General features: G+C 58.0%; 1 protein-coding gene across 2 annotated transcripts in view; it reads left to right on the top strand.

The window, feature by feature from the left end:
- The first annotated feature begins 254 nt into the window (after nt 1–254).
- LOC139405487 (vascular endothelial growth factor receptor 3-like) overlaps nt 255–17,700 on the top strand; it is a 267,475-nt gene continuing 250,029 nt past the window's right edge. Inside the window, exon 1 of one of the 2 annotated variants that reach the window (XM_071147825.1) lies at nt 255–488. In XM_071147825.1, coding sequence (XP_071003926.1) covers nt 431–488 — 58 coding nt within the window. In that variant the 5' untranslated portion in view covers nt 255–430. The remainder of the gene's footprint in view (nt 489–17,700) is intronic. The other variant, XM_071147823.1, reaches the window with a different exon arrangement.

Raw genomic sequence — 17,700 nt, 5'->3', positions numbered from 1 at the left:
TCTCGTGGGATTCCTCCACGGTGACTGGAAGGCTTAGCCTGTTTTATGAACGAGAGTGGCGTGTGTGTGCGTGTGCCCGTGTGTGTGTGTCCTATGTGTGCGTGCCAGTCACGAGCGAGGGAAAAGGAAACCATTGTGGGTCCATTCAGGACTTGATTCATCCTTTGTTTTTTTTTAAACAGGGAAATAGGAAATGGTTTATTTTAGTTTTCTCCATTTCACCCAGCACATCCTCCTCGTGCGGTTCTAGTGACAGAGTCACCGCTTCCCACTTCCACACTACGCGCACCTGAGTTTGTCCCGTTATCCCTCACGGAGTTTTATTTGACCCCTTTTTCTCTGCGGCTCTTGCAGTCAACACCTCAAACACGCGACGTTTTGTAGTAAAAATAATAATTGGTTAAACCTTCGCAGGACTGGAGAATTGGAAATGAAGAGAGATTTGACGTGTTTCTGTCGGATTTGGTTTGGGATCGCTGCTTCTTCAGGTAAGACGCTTTGTTCGATTATCAGACCGTTTTGGATAGCGCAGTCAAAAGTTTATCCCGGCAACACGCACATCTGGGGAGGGGGGTTGGTGTGGGGATTCTGATAGAATATTTATCGTGTGTTGTTTTGTAACAGATGTGGACTAGGATAATAACCCATTATTTTAGGAATACTATATATTTTATGTTAGATTTAATTAGCTAAGTTCAAATAAGTGTTCTCCAACTCAGCCGGACAACTTCATTCTCATATTCACTGACATCATAGTCTGATATGACATACGTTGTTGTTTCTACAGCTAATTGGCCCCTGTGCTTGGTCAATTAAAAACCATCTAAAAAGAAAGATTGAGTTATGAAGTTGTTTTTGTGATTTCCTAAGCTAATGAATAGGCAATTCATTTTTACGTGTATCCTACCTCTAAAACTACGGGTTTCCATGTGAATATGAGTTTGTCGATCTTCAGCTAGAGACCTAAAACGGGCTTTTCTTATGAATTGTTTTGTAAAACAATCGCTTGTAAAATTATGATTGCTTACTTATGAATGAATGGGAAAACAGCGTTGACATCCGGACCACAATGTGATGGTCTGTGGAGAAAGATAAATTCATTAGTTAAAGGACGCACCGTCACTACGGGGAGTCTTACAAGCGTCCCGAATGGCATTACCCTATTACCCATATAGTGCACTGCTTTTGACCAGAACTCTATGGGCCCTGGTCAAAAGTAGTGCACTATATAGGGAATATGTTGCCATTTGGGACGTCCTACAATACTGTGGTTAGAAAGAGAGACGGAGAATTAAAGATCATTGGCAGTAATTAATCAAGAAAACCCAGGGGGATAGAAGATACCTGGGTGGAGTTTAATGTGATGACCTTATCATGATTGAATCCTTTTGGATGATGGGATCTAACCTACTGGGGAGCTGGATATATATTATATAAATTATATTCCTACAGTCATTGGCATCAATACATCTAAATGGTGTAATACATCATGGGAATTAGAGCTGTATCTAGATTGTGGCTTATTCCCAAAATGGCACCCCATAGAGCTCTGGTCAAAAGTAGTGCACAGAGACTTATGGGTAGAATCGAAATTAAGATGTATTAATGCCAATGACTGTAGGAAGGATGACCTATATCCAGTTCCCCAGTAGGTTAGATCCCATGTATTATAGACTGGCCCTATATCCATTATAGACTGGCCCTATAACCAGTTCCCCAGTAGGTTAGATCCCATGTATTATAGACTGGCCCTATATCCAGTCTCTGTGATTTGAGTAACCCTTCAGCCTGGTTAGGGTCTGAGTAACCCTTCAGCCTGGTTAGGGTCTGAGTAACCCCTCATCCTGGTTAGAGTCTGAGTAACCCCTCAGCCTGGTTAGGGTCTGAGTAACCCCTCAGCCTGGTTAGGGTCTGAGTAACCCCTCAGCCTGGTTAGGGTCTGAGTAACCCCTCAGCCTGGTTGGGATCTGAGACAGAACTAGACTACACATCAGTTTCAGTTGATTAGTGGCTTTTTGTTCATGGCGATCATAAAATTATTGCCGGCCTGTTTGATGTATAATGCAAATAATGAATAATTCTGACAATGGATCCTTACAATATTACCAATAGTAGGATTCATTAATGAATTGTCGTAGCAGTAGCAGTGGTAGTGGTGGTGGTGGTAGTAGTAGCGGTGATTAGTGGTGGAAGTAGTAGTAGTGGTGGTGCTGGTGCTGGAAGTAGTAGTGGTGGTGGTAGTAGTGGTAGTGGTGGTGGTAGTAGTAGTGGTGGTGGTAGTAGTGGTAGTAGTAGTGGTGGTGGTGGTAGTAGTGGTGGTGGTGGTGCTGGAAGTAGTAGTGGTGGTGGTAGTAGTGGTAGTGGTGGTGCTGGAAGTAGTAGTGGTGGTGGTAGTAGTGGTAGTGGTGGTGGTAGTAATAGTGGTGGTGGTAGTAGTAGTGGTGGTGGTGGAAGTAGTAGTGGTGGTGGTAGTAGTGGTAGTGGTGGTGGTAGTAGTAGTGGTGGTGGTAGTAGTGGTAGTAGTAGTGGTGGTGCTGGAAGTAGTAGTGGTGGTGGTAGTAGTGGTAGTGGTGGTGCTGGAAGTAGTAGTGGTGGTGGTAGTAGTGGTAGTGGTGGTGGTAGTAGTAGTGGTGGTAGTGGTAGTAGCAGTAGTAGTAGTAGTAGTAGTGATGGTGGTGGAAGTAGTGGTGGTAGTAGTAGTAGTGGTAGTGGTAGCAGTGATAGAGGTAGTAGTGGTAGTGGTAGTAGCGGTAGTAGTAGGAGTGGTGGTGGAAGTAGTGGAAGTAGTGGTAGTGGTAGTGGAAGTAGTGGTAGTAGTAGTAGTGGTGGTGGTAGTAGTAGCAGTGATTAGTGGTGGTGGTGGAAGTAGTAGTAGTGGTGGTGGTAGTAGTAGTGGTGGTGGTAGTAGGAAGGAAAGGTGGCCAAATGAGGTGTTGGCTTTGGGGGTGACCAGTGAGATATACCTGCTGGTATATGATCAGTGAGCTGAGATAAGGCGTAGCTTTACCTAGCAAAGACTTATAGGTGACCTGGAGCCAGTGGGTTTGGCAACGAATATGTAGCGAATATGTAGCGAGGGCCACTACAGGTCGCAGTGGTGGGTGGTATATGGGGCTTTGGTGACAACGGATGGCACTGTGATAGACTGCATCCAGTTTGCTGAGTAGGGTATTGGAGGCTATTTTGTTAATGACATCGCCAACATCGACGATCAGTATGCACGGAATGCACCTGGGGAAAAAACCTTTTGGCGAATCCAAGCCTGCCCTACTGTAGGTCTGGATTGAAATGCACTGTAGGCGCCAGGAACACCTGCTGTGACATCTGCATACGCGACCAATCAACTTTTTATTTGATTTTTTAAAATTCTTTATTTAACCAGGCAAGTCAGTTAAGAACAAATTCTTATTTTCAGTGACGGCCTAGGAGCAGTGGGTTAACTGCCTGTTCAGGGGCAGAACGACAGATTTGTACCAACGCTCTAACTTCTAGGCTACCTGCCACCTCTACACTCTAACCACTAGGCTACCTGCCACCTCTACACTCTAACCACTAGGCTACCTGCCACCTCTACACTCTAACCACTAGGCTACCTGCCACCTCTACACTCTAACCACTAGGCTACCCTGCCGCCTCTACACTCTAACCACTAGGCTACCTGCCGCCTCTACACTCTAACCACTAGGCTACCTGCCGCCTCTACACTCTAACCACTAGGCTACCTGCCACCTCTAGTGGCAGTGGGTTAACTGCCTTGTTCAGGGGCAGAGCGACAGATTTGTACCAACGCTCTAACTTCTAGGCTACCTGCCACCTCTACACTCTAACCACTAGGCTACCTGCCACCTCTACACTCTAACCACTAGGCTACCTGCCACCTCTACACTCTAACCACTAGGCTACCTGACGCCTCTACACTCTAACCACTACGCTACCTGCCACCTCTACACTCTAACCACTAGGCTACCTGCCGCCTCTACACTCTAACCACTAGGCTACCTGCCACCTCTACACTCTAATCACTAGGCTATGAGAAACTCCGACACCTCTGTTAGCCTCATTAAAGATACAAAACTTTCCCCGGTGAACTAAAAATATCCGAAAGTCATATCCCTACTAAGCCAAGCCTCCACTCCATGGTTCCTCCAGGAACAAGAGCCAGAGAAAGGGACCAGTTTCCCTCCGTGGGACCTTCTCTTCCCCTACTATCACCCTGTCTCTGACCCAGCCCACTATCACCCTATCTCTGACCCAGCCCAGGCCTTCTGTATCTGACCCAGCCCAGACAAGTATCTCTGTCTCTGACCCAGCCCACTATCACCCTATCTCTGACCCAGCCCAGCCCTTCTGTCTCTGACCCAGCCCAGCCCTTCTGTCTCTGACCCAGCCCAGTATCTCTGTCTCTGACCCAGCCCAGTATCTCTGTCTCTGACCCAGCCCAGCCCTTCTGTCTCTGACCCAGCCCTTCTGTCTGTGACCCAGCCCAGCCCTTCTGTCTCTGACCCAGCCCAGTATCTCTGTCTCTGACCCAGCCCAGCCCTTCTGTCTCTGTCTCTGACCCAGCCCAGTATCTCTGTCTCTGACCCAGCCCAGCCCTTCTGTCTCTGACCCAGCCCAGTATCTCTGTCTCTGACCCAGCCCAGCCCTTCTGTCTCTGACCCAGCCCTTCTGTCTCTGACCCAGCCCAGCCCTTCTGTCTCTGACCCAGCCCAGCCCTTCTGTCTCTGACCCAGCCCAGCCCAGTATCTCTGTCTCTGACCCAGCCCAGTATCTCTGTCTCTGACCCATCCCAGCCCTTCTGTCTCTGACCCAGCCCTTCTGTCTCTGACCCAGCCCAGCCCTTCTGTCTCTGACCCAGCCCAGCCCTTCTGTCTCTGACCCAGCCCTTCTGTCTCTGTCTCTGACCCAGTCCTTCTGTCTCTGACCCAGCCCACTATCACCCTGTCTCTGACCCAGCCCTTCTGTCTCTGACCCAGCCCTTCTGTCTCTGACACAGCCCTTCTGTCTCTGACACAGCCTTTCTGTCTCTGACCCAGCCCAGTGTCTCTGTCTCTGACCCAGCCCAGCCCTTCTGTCTCTGACCCAGCCCTTCTGTCTCTGTCTGTGACCCAGTCCTTCTGTCTCTGACCCAGCCCACTATCACCCTATCTCTGACCCAGCCCAGGCCTTCTGTATCTGACCCAGCCCAGACAAGTATCTCTGTCTCTGACCCAGCCCACTATCACCCTATCTCTGACCCAGCCCAGCCCTTCTGTCTCTGACCCAGCCCAGCCCTTCTGTCTCTGACCCAGCCCAGTATCTCTGTCTCTGACCCAGCCCAGTATCTCTGTCTCTGACCCAGCCCAGCCCTTCTGTCTCTGACCCAGCCCTTCTGTCTGTGACCCAGCCCAGCCCTTCTGTCTCTGACCCAGCCCAGTATCTCTGTCTCTGACCCAGCCCAGCCCTTCTGTCTCTGTCTCTGACCCAGCCCAGTATCTCTGTCTCTGACCCAGCCCAGCCCTTCTGTCTCTGACCCAGCCCAGTATCTCTGTCTCTGACCCAGCCCAGCCCTTCTGTCTCTGACCCAGCCCTTCTGTCTCTGACCCAGCCCAGCCCTTCTGTCTCTGACCCAGCCCAGCCCTTCTGTCTCTGACCCAGCCCAGCCCAGTATCTCTGTCTCTGACCCAGCCCAGTATCTCTGTCTCTGACCCATCCCAGCCCTTCTGTCTCTGACCCAGCCCTTCTGTCTCTGACCCAGCCCAGCCCTTCTGTCTCTGACCCAGCCCAGCCCTTCTGTCTCTGACCCAGCCCTTCTGTCTCTGTCTCTGACCCAGTCCTTCTGTCTCTGACCCAGCCCACTATCACCCTGTCTCTGACCCAGCCCTTCTGTCTCTGACCCAGCCCTTCTGTCTCTGACACAGCCCTTCTGTCTCTGACACAGCCTTTCTGTCTCTGACCCAGCCCAGTGTCTCTGTCTCTGACCCAGCCCAGCCCTTCTGTCTCTGACCCAGCCCTTCTGTCTCTGTCTGTGACCCAGTCCTTCTGTCTCTGACCCAGCCCACTATCACCCTATCTCTGACCCAGCCCAGGCCTTCTGTATCTGACCCAGCCCAGACAAGTATCTCTGTCTCTGACCCAGCCCACTATCACCCTATCTCTGACCCAGCCCAGCCCTTCTGTCTCTGACCCAGCCCAGCCCTTCTGTCTCTGACCCAGCCCAATATCTCTGTCTCTGACCCAGCCCAGTATCTCTGTCTCTGACCCAGCCCAGCCCTTCTGTCTCTGACCCAGCCCTTCTGTCTGTGACCCAGCCCAGCCCTTCTGTCTCTGACCCAGCCCAGTATCTCTGTCTCTGACCCAGCCCAGCCCTTCTGTCTCTGTCTCTGACCCAGCCCAGTATCTCTGTCTCTGACCCAGCCCAGCCCTTCTGTCTCTGACCCAGCCCAGTATCTCTGTCTCTGACCCAGCCCAGCCCTTCTGTCTCTGACCCAGCCCTTCTGTCTCTGACCCAGCCCAGCCCTTCTGTCTCTGACCCAGCCCAGCCCTTCTGTCTCTGACCCAGCCCAGCCCAGTATCTCTGTCTCTGACCCAGCCCAGTATCTCTGTCTCTGACCCATCCCAGCCCTTCTGTCTCTGACCCAGCCCTTCTGTCTCTGACCCAGCCCAGCCCTTCTGTCTCTGACCCAGCCCAGCCCTTCTGTCTCTGACCCAGCACAGTATCTCTGTCTCTGACCCAGCCCAGCCCTTCTGTCTCTGTCTCTGACCCAGCCCAGCCCTTCTGTCTCTGACCCAGCCCAGCCCAGTATCTCTGTCTCTGACCCAGCCCAGCCCTTCTGTCTCTGACCCAGCCCTTCTGTCTCTGACCCAGCCCAGCCCAGTATCTCTGTCTCTGACCCAGCCCAGCCCTTCTGTCTCTGACCCAGCCCTTCTGTCTCTGACCCAGCCAAGCCCTTCTGTCTCTGTCTCTGACCCAGCCCAGCCCTTCTGTCTCTGACCCAGCCCTTCTGTCTCTGACCCAGCCCTTCTGTCTCTGACACAGCCCTTCTGTCTCTGACACAGCCTTTCTGTCTCTGACCCAGCCCAGTGTCTCTGTCTCTGACCCAGCCCAGCCCTTCTGTCTCTGACCCAGCCCTTCTGTCTCTGTCTGTGACCCAGTCCTTCTGTCTCTGACCCAGCCCACTATCACCCTGTCTCTGACCCAGCCCTTCTGTCTCTGACCCAGCCCTTCTGTCTCTGACCCAGCCCAGTATCTCTGTCTCTGACCCAGTCCTTCTGTCTCTGACCCAGCCCACTATCACCCTGTCTCTGACCCAGCCCTTCTGTCTCTGACCCAGCCCTTCTTTCTCTGACCCAGCCCTTCTGTCTCTGACCCAGCCCAGTATCTCTGTCTCTGACCCATTCCAGCCCTTCTGTCTCTGACCCAGCCCACTATCACCCTGTCTCTGACCCAGCCCTTCTGCCTCTGACCCAGCCCTTCTGTCTCTGACCCAGCCCAGTCTTTGTCCCTGACCCAGCCCAGTCTCTGTCCCTGACCCAGCCTCTCTGTCCCTGACCCAGCCTCTCTGTCCCTGACCCAGCCTCTCTATCCCTGACCCAGCCCAGTCTCTGTCCCTGACCCAGCCCAGTCTCTGTCCCTGACCCAGCCTCTCTGTTCCTGAACCAGCATCTCTGTCCCTGACCCAGCCTCTCTGTCCCTGACCCAGCCTCTCTGTCCCTGACCCAGCCTCTCTGTCCCTGAACCAGCCTAGTCTCTCTGTCCCTGACCCAGCCCAGTCTCTCTGTCCCTGACCTAGCCCAGTCTCTGTCCCTGACCCAGCCTCACTGTCCCTGACCCAGCCCAGGCTCTCTGTCCCTGACCCAGCCCAGTCTCTCTGTCCCTGACCCAGCCCATTCTCTCTGTCCCTGACCCAGCCCAGTTTCTGTCCCTGACCCAGCCCAGACTCTCTATCCCTGATCCAGCCAAGTCTCTGTCCCTGACCCAGCCTCTCTGTCCCTGGCCCAGCCTCTCTGTCCCTGACCCAGTCTCTCTGTCCCTGATCCAGCCCAGCCTCTCTGTCCCTGACCCAGCCCAGTCTCTCTGTCCCTGACCCAGCCCAGTCTCTCTGTCCCTGACCCTGCCCAGTCTCTCTGTCACTGACACAGCCCAGTCTCTCTGTCCCTGACACAGCCCAGTCTCTCTGTCCCTAACACAGCCCAGTCTCTCTGTCCCTGACCCAGCCCAGTCTCTCTGTCCCTGACCCAGCCCAGTCTCTCTGTCACTGACCCAGCCCAGTCTCTCTGTCCATGACCCAGCCCGGCCTCTGTCCCTGACCCAGCCAAGTCTCTGTCCCTGACCCAGCCTCTCTGTCCCTGACCCAGCCAAGTCTCTGTCCCTGACCCATCCCAGTCTCTGTCACTGACCTAGCCTCTCTGTCCCTGACCCAGCCTCTCTGTCCCTGACCCAGTCTCTCTGTCCCTGATCCAGCCCAGCCTCTCTGTCCCTGACCCAGCCCAGCCTCTCTGTCCCTGACCCAGCCCAGTCTCTCTGTCCCTGACCCAGCCCAGTCTCTCTGTCCCTGACCCAGCCCAGTCTCTGTCCCTGACCCATCCCAGTCTCTGTCACTGACCTAGCCTCTCTGTCCCTGACCCAGCCTCTCTGTCCCTGACCCAGTCTCTCTGTCCCTGATCCAGCCCAGCCTCTCTGTCCCTGACCCAGCCCAGCCTCTCTGTCCCTGACCCAGCCCAGTCTCTCTGTCCCTGACCCAGCCCAGTCTCTCTGTCCCTGACCCAGCCCTGTCTCTCTGTCCCTGACCATGCCCAGTCTCTCTGTCTCTGACCCAGCCCAGTCTCTCTGTCCCTGACCCTGCCCAGTCAACTGTCCATGACCGAGCACAGTCTCTCTGTCCCTGACCCAGCCCGGTCTGTGTCCCTGACCCAGCCCAGTGTCTCTGTCTCTGACCCAGCCCAGTCTCTCTGTCCCTGACCCTGCCCAGTCTCTCTGTCCATGACCCAGCCCAGTGTCTCTGTCTCTGACCCAGCCCAGCCCTTCTGTCTCTGACCCAGCCCTTCTGTCTCTGTCTGTGACCCAGTCCTTCTGTCTCTGACCCAGCCCACTATCACCCTATCTCTGACCCAGCCCTTCTGTCTCTGACCCAGCCCTTCTGTCTCTGACCCAGCCCAGTATCTCTGTCTCTGACCCATTCCAGCCCTTCTGTCTCTGACCCAGCCCACTATCACCCTGTCTCTGACCCAGCCCTTCTGCCTCTGACCCAGCCCTTCTGTCTCTGACCCAGCCCAGTCTTTGTCCCTGACCCAGCCCAGTCTCTGTCCCTGACCCAGCCTCTCTGTCCCTGACCCAGCATCTCTGTCCCTGACCCAGCCTCTCTATCCCTGACCCAGCCCAGTCTCTGTCCCTGACCCAGCCCAGTCTCTGTCCCTGACCCAGCCTCTCTGTCCCTGAACCAGCATCTCTGTCCCTGACCCAGCCTCTCTGTCCCTGACCCAGCCTCTCTGTCCCTGACCCAGCCTCTCTATCCCTGACCCAGCCCAGTCTCTGTCCCTGACCCAGCCTCTCTGTCCCTAACCCAGCATCTCTGTCCCTGACCCAGCCTCTCTGTCCCTGACCCAGCCTCTCTGTCCCTGAACCAGCCTAGTCTCTCTGTCCCTGACCCAGCCCAGTCTCTCTGTCCCTGACCTAGCCCAGTCTCTGTCCCTGACCCAGCCTCACTGTCCCTGACCCAGCCCAGGCTCTCTGTCCCTGACCCAGCCCAGTCTCTCTGTCCCTGACCCAGCCCAGTCTCTCTGTCCCTGACCCAGCCCAGTTTCTGTCCCTGACCCAGCCCAGTCTCTCTATCCCTGACCCAGCCAAGTCTCTGTCCCTGACCCAGCCTCTCTGTCCCTGGCCCAGCCTCTCTGTCCCTGACCCAGTCTCTCTGTCCCTGATCCAGCCCAGCCTCTCTGTCCCTGACCCAGCCCAGTCTCTCTGTCCCTGACCCAGCCCAGTCTCTCTGTCCCTGACCCTGCCCAGTCTCTCTGTCCCTGACACAGCCCAGTCTCTCTGTCCCTGACACAGCCCAGTCTCTCTGTCCCTAACACAGCCCAGTCTCTCTGTCCCTGACCCAGCCCAGTCTCTCTGTCCCTGACCCAGCCCAGTCTCTCTGTCACTGACCCAGCCCAGTCTCTCTGTCCATGACCCAGCCCGGTCTCTGTCCCTGACCCAGCCAAGTCTCTGTCCCTGACCCAGCCTCTCTGTCCTTGACCCAGCCAAGTCTCTGTCCCTGACCCATCCCAGTCTCTGTCACTGACCCAGCCTCTCTGTCCCTGACCCAGCTTCTCTGTCCCTGACCCAGTCTCTCTGTCCCTGATCCAGCCCAGCCTCTCTGTCCCTGACCCAGCCCAGCCTCTCTGTCCCTGACCCAGCCCAGTCTCTCTGTCCCTGACCCAGCCCAGTCTCTCTGTCCCTGACCCAGCCCTGTCTCTCTGTCCCTGACCATGCCCAGTCTCTCTGTCCCTGACCCTGCCCAGTCTCTCTGTCCATGACCGAGCACAGTCTCTCTGTCCCTGACCCAGCCCGGTCTGTGTCCCTGACCCAGCCCGGTCTCTGTCCCTGACCCAGCCAAGTCTCTGTCCCTGACCCAGCCTCTCTGGCCCTGACCCAGTCTCTCTGTCCCTGATCCAGCCCAGCCTCTCTGTCCCTGACCCAGCCCAGCCTCTCTGTCCCTGACCCAGCTCAGTCTCTCTGTCCCTGACCCAGCCCAGTCTCTCTGTCCCTGACCCAGCCCAGTCTCTGTCCCTGACCCAGCCCAGTCTCTCTATCCCTGACCCAGCCAAGTCTCTGTCCCTGTCCCAGCCTCTCTGTCCCTGACCCAGTCTCTCTATCCCTGATCCAGCCCAGCCTCTCTGTCCCTGACCCAGCCCAGCCTCTCTGTCCCTGACCCAGCCCAGTCTCTCTGTCCCTGACCCAGCCCAGTCTCTCTGTCCCTGACCCAGCCCAGTCTCTCTGTCCCTGACACAGCCCAGTCTCTCTGTCCCTGACACAGCCCAGTCTCTCTGTCCCTGACCCAGCCCAGTCTCTCTGTCCCTGACCCAGCCCAGTCTCTCTGTCCCTGACCCAGCCGAGTCTCTCTGTCCCTGACCCGGCCGGGTCTCTGTCTCTGACCCAGCCCAGTCTCTCTGTCCCTGACCCAGCCCAGTCTCTCTATCCCAGCCCAGTCTCTGTCCCTGACCCATCCCAGTCTCTGTCCCTGACCCAGCCTCTCTGTCCCTGACCCAGCCCCTCTGTCCCTGACCCAGTCTCTCTGTCCCTGATCCAGCCCAGCCTCTCTGTCCCTGACCCAGCCCAGCCTCTCTGTCCCTGACCCAGCCCAGTCTCTCTATCCCTGACCCAGCCCAGTCTCTCTGTCCCTGACCCAGCCCTGTCTCTCTGTCCCTGACCCTGCCCAGTCTCTCTGTCTCTGACCCAGCCCAGTCTCTCTGTCCCTGACCCAGCCCAGTCTCTCTCTGTCCCTGACCCAGCCCAGTCTCTCTCTGTCCCTGACCCTGCCCAGTCTCTCTGTCCCTGACCGAGCACAGTCTCTCTGTCCCTGACCCAGCCCGGTCTGTGTCCCTGACCCAGCCTCTCTATCCCTGACCCAGCCCAGTCTCTGTCCCTGACCCAGCCCAGTCTCTGTCCCTGACCCAGCCCAGTCTCTGTCCCTGACCCAGCCTCACTGTCCCTGACCCAGCCCAGGCTCTCTGTCCCTGACCCAGCCCAGTCTCTCTGTCCCTGACCCAGCCCAGTCTCTCTGTCCCTGACCCAGCCCAGTTTCTGTCCCTGACCCAGCCCAGTCTCTCTATCCCTGACCCAGCCAAGTCTCTGTCCCTGACCCAGCCTCTCTGTCCCTGGCCCAGCCTCTCTGTCCCTGACCCAGTCTCTCTGTCCCTGATCCAGCCCAGCCTCTCTGTCCCTGACCCAGCCCAGTCTCTCTGTCCCTGACCCAGCCCAGTCTCTCTGTCCCTGACCCTGCCCAGTCTCTCTGTCCCTGACACAGCCCAGTCTCTCTGTCCCTGACACAGCCCAGTCTCTCTGTCCCTAACACAGCCCAGTCTCTCTGTCCCTGACCCAGCCCAGTCTCTCTGTCCCTGACCCAGCCCAGTCTCTCTGTCACTGACCCAGCCCAGTCTCTCTGTCCATGACCCAGCCCGGTCTCTGTCCCTGACCCAGCCAAGTCTCTGTCCCTGACCCAGCCTCTCTGTCCTTGACCCAGCCAAGTCTCTGTCCCTGACCCATCCCAGTCTCTGTCACTGACCCAGCCTCTCTGTCCCTGACCCAGCTTCTCTGTCCCTGACCCAGTCTCTCTGTCCCTGATCCAGCCCAGCCTCTCTGTCCCTGACCCAGCCCAGCCTCTCTGTCCCTGACCCAGCCCAGTCTCTCTGTCCCTGACCCAGCCCAGTCTCTCTGTCCCTGACCCAGCCCTGTCTCTCTGTCCCTGACCATGCCCAGTCTCTCTGTCCCTGACCCTGCCCAGTCTCTCTGTCCATGACCGAGCACAGTCTCTCTGTCCCTGACCCAGCCCGGTCTGTGTCCCTGACCCAGCCCGGTCTCTGTCCCTGACCCAGCCAAGTCTCTGTCCCTGACCCAGCCTCTCTGGCCCTGACCCAGTCTCTCTGTCCCTGATCCAGCCCAGCCTCTCTGTCCCTGACCCAGCCCAGCCTCTCTGTCCCTGACCCAGCTCAGTCTCTCTGTCCCTGACCCAGCCCAGTCTCTCTGTCCCTGACCCAGCCCAGTCTCTGTCCCTGACCCAGCCCAGTCTCTCTATCCCTGACCCAGCCAAGTCTCTGTCCCTGTCCCAGCCTCTCTGTCCCTGACCCAGTCTCTCTATCCCTGATCCAGCCCAGCCTCTCTGTCCCTGACCCAGCCCAGCCTCTCTGTCCCTGACCCAGCCCAGTCTCTCTGTCCCTGACCCAGCCCAGTCTCTCTGTCCCTGACCCAGCCCAGTCTCTCTGTCCCTGACACAGCCCAGTCTCTCTGTCCCTGACACAGCCCAGTCTCTCTATCCCTGACCCAGCCCAGTCTCTCTGTCCCTGACCCAGCCCAGTCTCTCTGTCCCTGACCCAGCCGAGTCTCTCTGTCCCTGACCCGGCCGGGTCTCTGTCTCTGACCCAGCCCAGTCTCTCTGTCCCTGACCCAGCCCAGTCTCTCTATCCCAGCCCAGTCTCTGTCCCTGACCCATCCCAGTCTCTGTCCCTGACCCAGCCTCTCTGTCCCTGACCCAGCCCCTCTGTCCCTGACCCAGTCTCTCTGTCCCTGATCCAGTCCAGCCTCTCTGTCCCTGACCCAGCCCAGCCTCTCTGTCCCTGACCCAGCCCAGTCTCTCTATCCCTGACCCAGCCCAGTCTCTCTGTCCCTGACCCAGCCCTGTCTCTCTGTCCCTGACCCTGCCCAGTCTCTCTGTCTCTGACCCAGCCCAGTCTCTCTGTCCCTGACCCAGCCCAGTCTCTCTCTGTCCCTGACCCAGCCCAGTCTCTCTCTGTCCCTGACCCTGCCCAGTCTCTCTGTCCCTGACCGAGCACAGTCTCTCTGTCCCTGACCCAGCCCGGTCTGTGTCCCTGACCCAGCCTCTCTATCCCTGACCCAGCCCAGTCTCTGTCCCTGACCCAGCCCAGTCTCTGTCCCTGACCCAGCCTTTCTGCTCCTGAACCAGCCTCTCTGTTCCTGAACCAGCATCTCTGTCCCTGACCCAGCCTCTCTGTCCCTGACCCAGCCTCTCTGTCCCTGACCCAGCCTCTCTATCCCTGACCCAGCCCAGTCTCTGTCCCTGACCCAGCCTCTCTGTCCCTAACCCAGCATCTCTGTCCCTGACCCAGCCTCTCTGTCCCTGACCCAGCCTCTCTGTCCCTGAACCAGCCTAGTCTCTCTGTCCCTGACCCAGCCCAGTCTCTCTGTCCCTGACCTAGCCCAGTCTCTGTCCCTGACCCAGCCTCACTGTCCCTGACCCAGCCCAGGCTCTCTGTCCCTGACCCAGCCCAGTCTCTCTGTCCCTGACCCAGCCCAGTCTCTCTGTCCCTGACCCAGCCCAGTTTCTGTCCCTGACCCAGCCCAGTCTCTCTATCCCTGACCCAGCCAAGTCTCTGTCCCTGACCCAGCCTCTCTGTCCCTGGCCCAGCCTCTCTGTCCCTGACCCAGTCTCTCTGTCCCTGATCCAGCCCAGCCTCTCTGTCCCTGATCCAGCCCAGCCTCTCTGTCCCTGACCCAGCCCAGTCTCTCTGTCCCTGACCCAGCCCAGTCTCTCTGTCCCTGACCCTGCCCAGTCTCTCTGTCCCTGACACAGCCCAGTCTCTCTGTCCCTGACACAGCCCAGTCTCTCGGTCCCTAACACAGCCCAGTCTCTCTGTCCCTGACCCTGCCCAGTCTCTCTGTCCCTGACCCAGCCCAGTCTCTCTGTCACTGACCCAGCCCAGTCTCTCTGTTCATGACCCAGCCCGGTCTCTGTCCCTGACCCATCCAAGTCTCTGTCCCTGACCCAGCCTCTCTGTCCCTGACCCAGCCAAGTCTCTGTCCCTGACCCATCCCAGTCTCTGTCACTGACCCAGCCTCTCTGTCCCTGACCCAGCCTCTCTGTCCCTGACCCAGTCTCTCTGTCCCTGATCCAGCCCAGCCTCTCTGTCCCTGACCCAGCCCAGCCTCTCTGTCCCTGACCCAGCCCAGTCTCTCTGTCCCTGACCCAGCCCAGTCTCTCTGTCCCTGACCCAGCCCTGTCTCTCTGTCCCTGACCATGCCCAGTCTCTCTGTCTCTGACCCAGCCCAGTCTCTCTGTCCCTGACCCTGCCCAGTCTCTCTGTCCATGACCGAGCACAGTCTCTCTGTCCCTGACCCAGCCCGGTCTGTGTCCCTGACCCAGCCCAGTGTCTCTGTCTCTGACCCAGCCCAGTCTCTCTGTCCCTGACCCTGCCCAGTCTCTCTGTCCATGACCCAGCCCAGTGTCTCTGTCTCTGACCCAGCCCAGCCCTTCTGTCTCTGACCCAGCCCAGCCCTTCTGTCTCTGACCCAGCCCTTCTGTCTCTGTCTGTGACCCAGTCCTTCTGTCTGTGACCCAGCCCACTATCACCCTGTCTCTGACCCAGCCCTTCTGTCTCTGACCCAGCCCTTCTGTCTCTGACCCAGCCCAGTATCTCTGTCTCTGACCCAGTCCTTCTGTCTCTGACCCAGCCCTTCTGTCTCTGACCCAGCCCAGTATCTCTGTCTCTGACCCATTCCAGCCCTTCTGTCTCTGACCCAGCCCACTATCACACTGTCTCTGACCCAGCCCTTCTGCCTCTGACCCAGCCCTTCTGTCTCTGACCCAGCCCAGTCTTTGTCCCTGACCCAGCCCAGTCTCTGTCCCTGACCCAGCCTCTCTGTCCCTGACCCAGCATCTCTGTCCCTGACCCAGCCTCTCTATCCCTGACCCAGCCCAGTCTCTGTCCCTGACCCAGCCTCTCTGTCCCTGACCCAGCCCAGTCTCTGTCCCTGACCCTGCCTCTCTGTCCCTGAACCAGCATCTCTGTCCCTGACCCAGCCTCTCTGTCCCTGACCCAGCCTCTCTGTCCCTGACCCAGCCTCTCTATCCCTGACTCAGCCCAGTCTCTGTCCCTGACCCAGCCTCTCTGTCCCTAACCCAGCATCTCTGTCCCTGACCCAGCCTCTCTGTCCCTGACCCAGCCTCTCTGTCCCTGAACCAGCCTAGTCTCTCTGTCCCTGACCCAGCCCAGTCTCTCTGTCCCTGACCTAGCCCAGTCTCTGTCCCTGACCCAGCCTCACTGTCCCTGACCCAGCCCAGGCTCTCTGTCCCTGACCCAGCCCAGTCTCTCTGTCCCTGACCCAGCCCAGTCTCTCTGTCCCTGACCCAGCCCAGTTTCTGTCCCTGACCCAGCCCAGTCTCTCTATCCCTGACCCAGCCAAGTCTCTGTCACTGACCCAGCCTCTCTGTCCCTGGCCCAGCCTCTCTGTCCCTGACCCAGTCTCTCTGTCCCTGATCCAGCCCAGCCTCTCTGTCCCTGACCCAGCCCAGTCTCTCTGTCCCTGACCCAGCCCAGTCTCTCTGTCCCTGACCCTGCCCAGTCTCTCTGTCCCTGACCCAGCCCAGTCTCTCTGTCCCTGACACAGCCCAGTCTCTCTGTCCCTAACACAGCCCAGTCTCTCTGTCCCTGACCCAGCCCAGTCTCTCTGTCCCTGACCCAGCCCAGTCTCTCTATCACTGACCCAGCCCAGTCTCTCTGTCCATGACCCAGCCCGGTCTCTGTCCCTGACCCAGCCAAGTCTCTGTCCCTGACCCAGCCTCTCTGTCCCTGACCCAGCCAAGTCTCTGTCCCTGACCCATCCCAGTCTCTGTCACTGACCCAGCCTCTCTGTCCCTGACCCAGCCTCTCTGTCCCTGACCCAGTCTCTCTGTCCCTGATCCAGCCCAGCCTCTCTGTCCCTGACCCAGCCCAGCCTCTCTGTCCCTGACCCAGCCCAGTCTCTCTGTCCCTGACCCAGCCCAGTCTCTCTGTCCCTGACCCAGCCCTGTCTCTCTGTCCCTGACCATGCCCAGTCTCTCTGTCTCTGACCCAGCCCAGTCTCTCTGTCCCTGACCCTGCCCAGTCTCTCTGTCCATGACCGAGCACAGTCTCTCTGTCCCTGACCCAGCCCGGTCTGTGTCCCTGACCCAGCCCGGTCTCTGTCCCTGACCCAGCCAATTCTCTGTCCCTGACCCAGCCTCTCTGTCCCTGACCCAGCCTCTCTGGCCCTGAACCAGTCTCTCTGTCCCTGATCCAGCCCAGCCTCTCTGTCCCTGACCCAGCCCAGCCTCTCTGTCCCTGACCCAGCTCAGTCTCTCTGTCCCTGACCCAGCCCAGTCTCTCTGTCCCTGACCCAGCCCAGTCTCTGTCCCTGACCCAGCCCAGTCTCTCTATCCCTGACCCAGCCAAGTCTCTCTCCCTGTCCCAGCCTCTCTGTCCCTGGCCCAGTCTCGCTATCCCTGATCCAGCCCAGCCTCTCTGTCCCTGACCCAGCCCAGCCTCTCTGTCCCTGACCCAGCCCAGTCTCTCTGTCCCTGACCCAGCCCAGTCTCTCTGTCCCTGACCCAGCCCAGTCTCTCTGTCCCTGACCCAGCCCAGTCTCTCTGTCCCTGACACAGCCCAGTCTCTCTGTCCCTGACCCAGCCCAGTCTCTCTGTCCCTGACCCAGCCCAGTCTCTCTGTCCCTGACCCAGCCGAGTCTCTCTGTCCCTGACCCGGCCGGGTCTCTGTCCCTGACCCAGCAAAGTCTTTGTCCCTGACCCAGCCTCTCTATCCCAGCCCAGTCTCTGTCCCTGACCCATCCCAGTCTCTGTCCCTGACCCAGCCTCTCTGTCCCTGACCCAGCCCCTCTGTCCCTGACCCAGTCTCTCTGTCCCTGATCCAGCCCAGCCTCTCTGTCCCTGACCCAGCCCAGCCTCTCTGTCCCTGACCCAGCCCAGTCTCTCTGTCCCTGACCCAGCCCAGTCTCTCTGTCCCTGACCCAGCCCTGTCTCTCTGTCCCTGACCCTGCCCAGTCTCTCTGTCTCTGACCCAGCAAAGTCTTTGTCACTGACCCAGCCTCTCTATCCCAGCCCAGTCTCTGTCCCTGACCCATCCCAGTCTCTGTCCCTGACCCAGCCTCTCTGTCCCTGACCCAGCCCCTCTGTCCCTGACCCAGTCTCTCTGTCCCTGATCCAGCCCACCCTCTCTGTCCCTGACCCAGCCCAGCCTCTTTGTCCCTGACCC

Source organism: Oncorhynchus clarkii, unplaced genomic scaffold (assembly GCF_045791955.1).
Source record: "Oncorhynchus clarkii lewisi isolate Uvic-CL-2024 unplaced genomic scaffold, UVic_Ocla_1.0 unplaced_contig_8391_pilon_pilon, whole genome shotgun sequence".
Taxonomy (NCBI): Eukaryota; Metazoa; Chordata; class Actinopteri; order Salmoniformes; family Salmonidae; genus Oncorhynchus; species Oncorhynchus clarkii.
The sequence above is the reverse complement of the archived record's forward strand: the minus strand, read 5'-3'. Positions and strand labels throughout refer to the sequence as shown.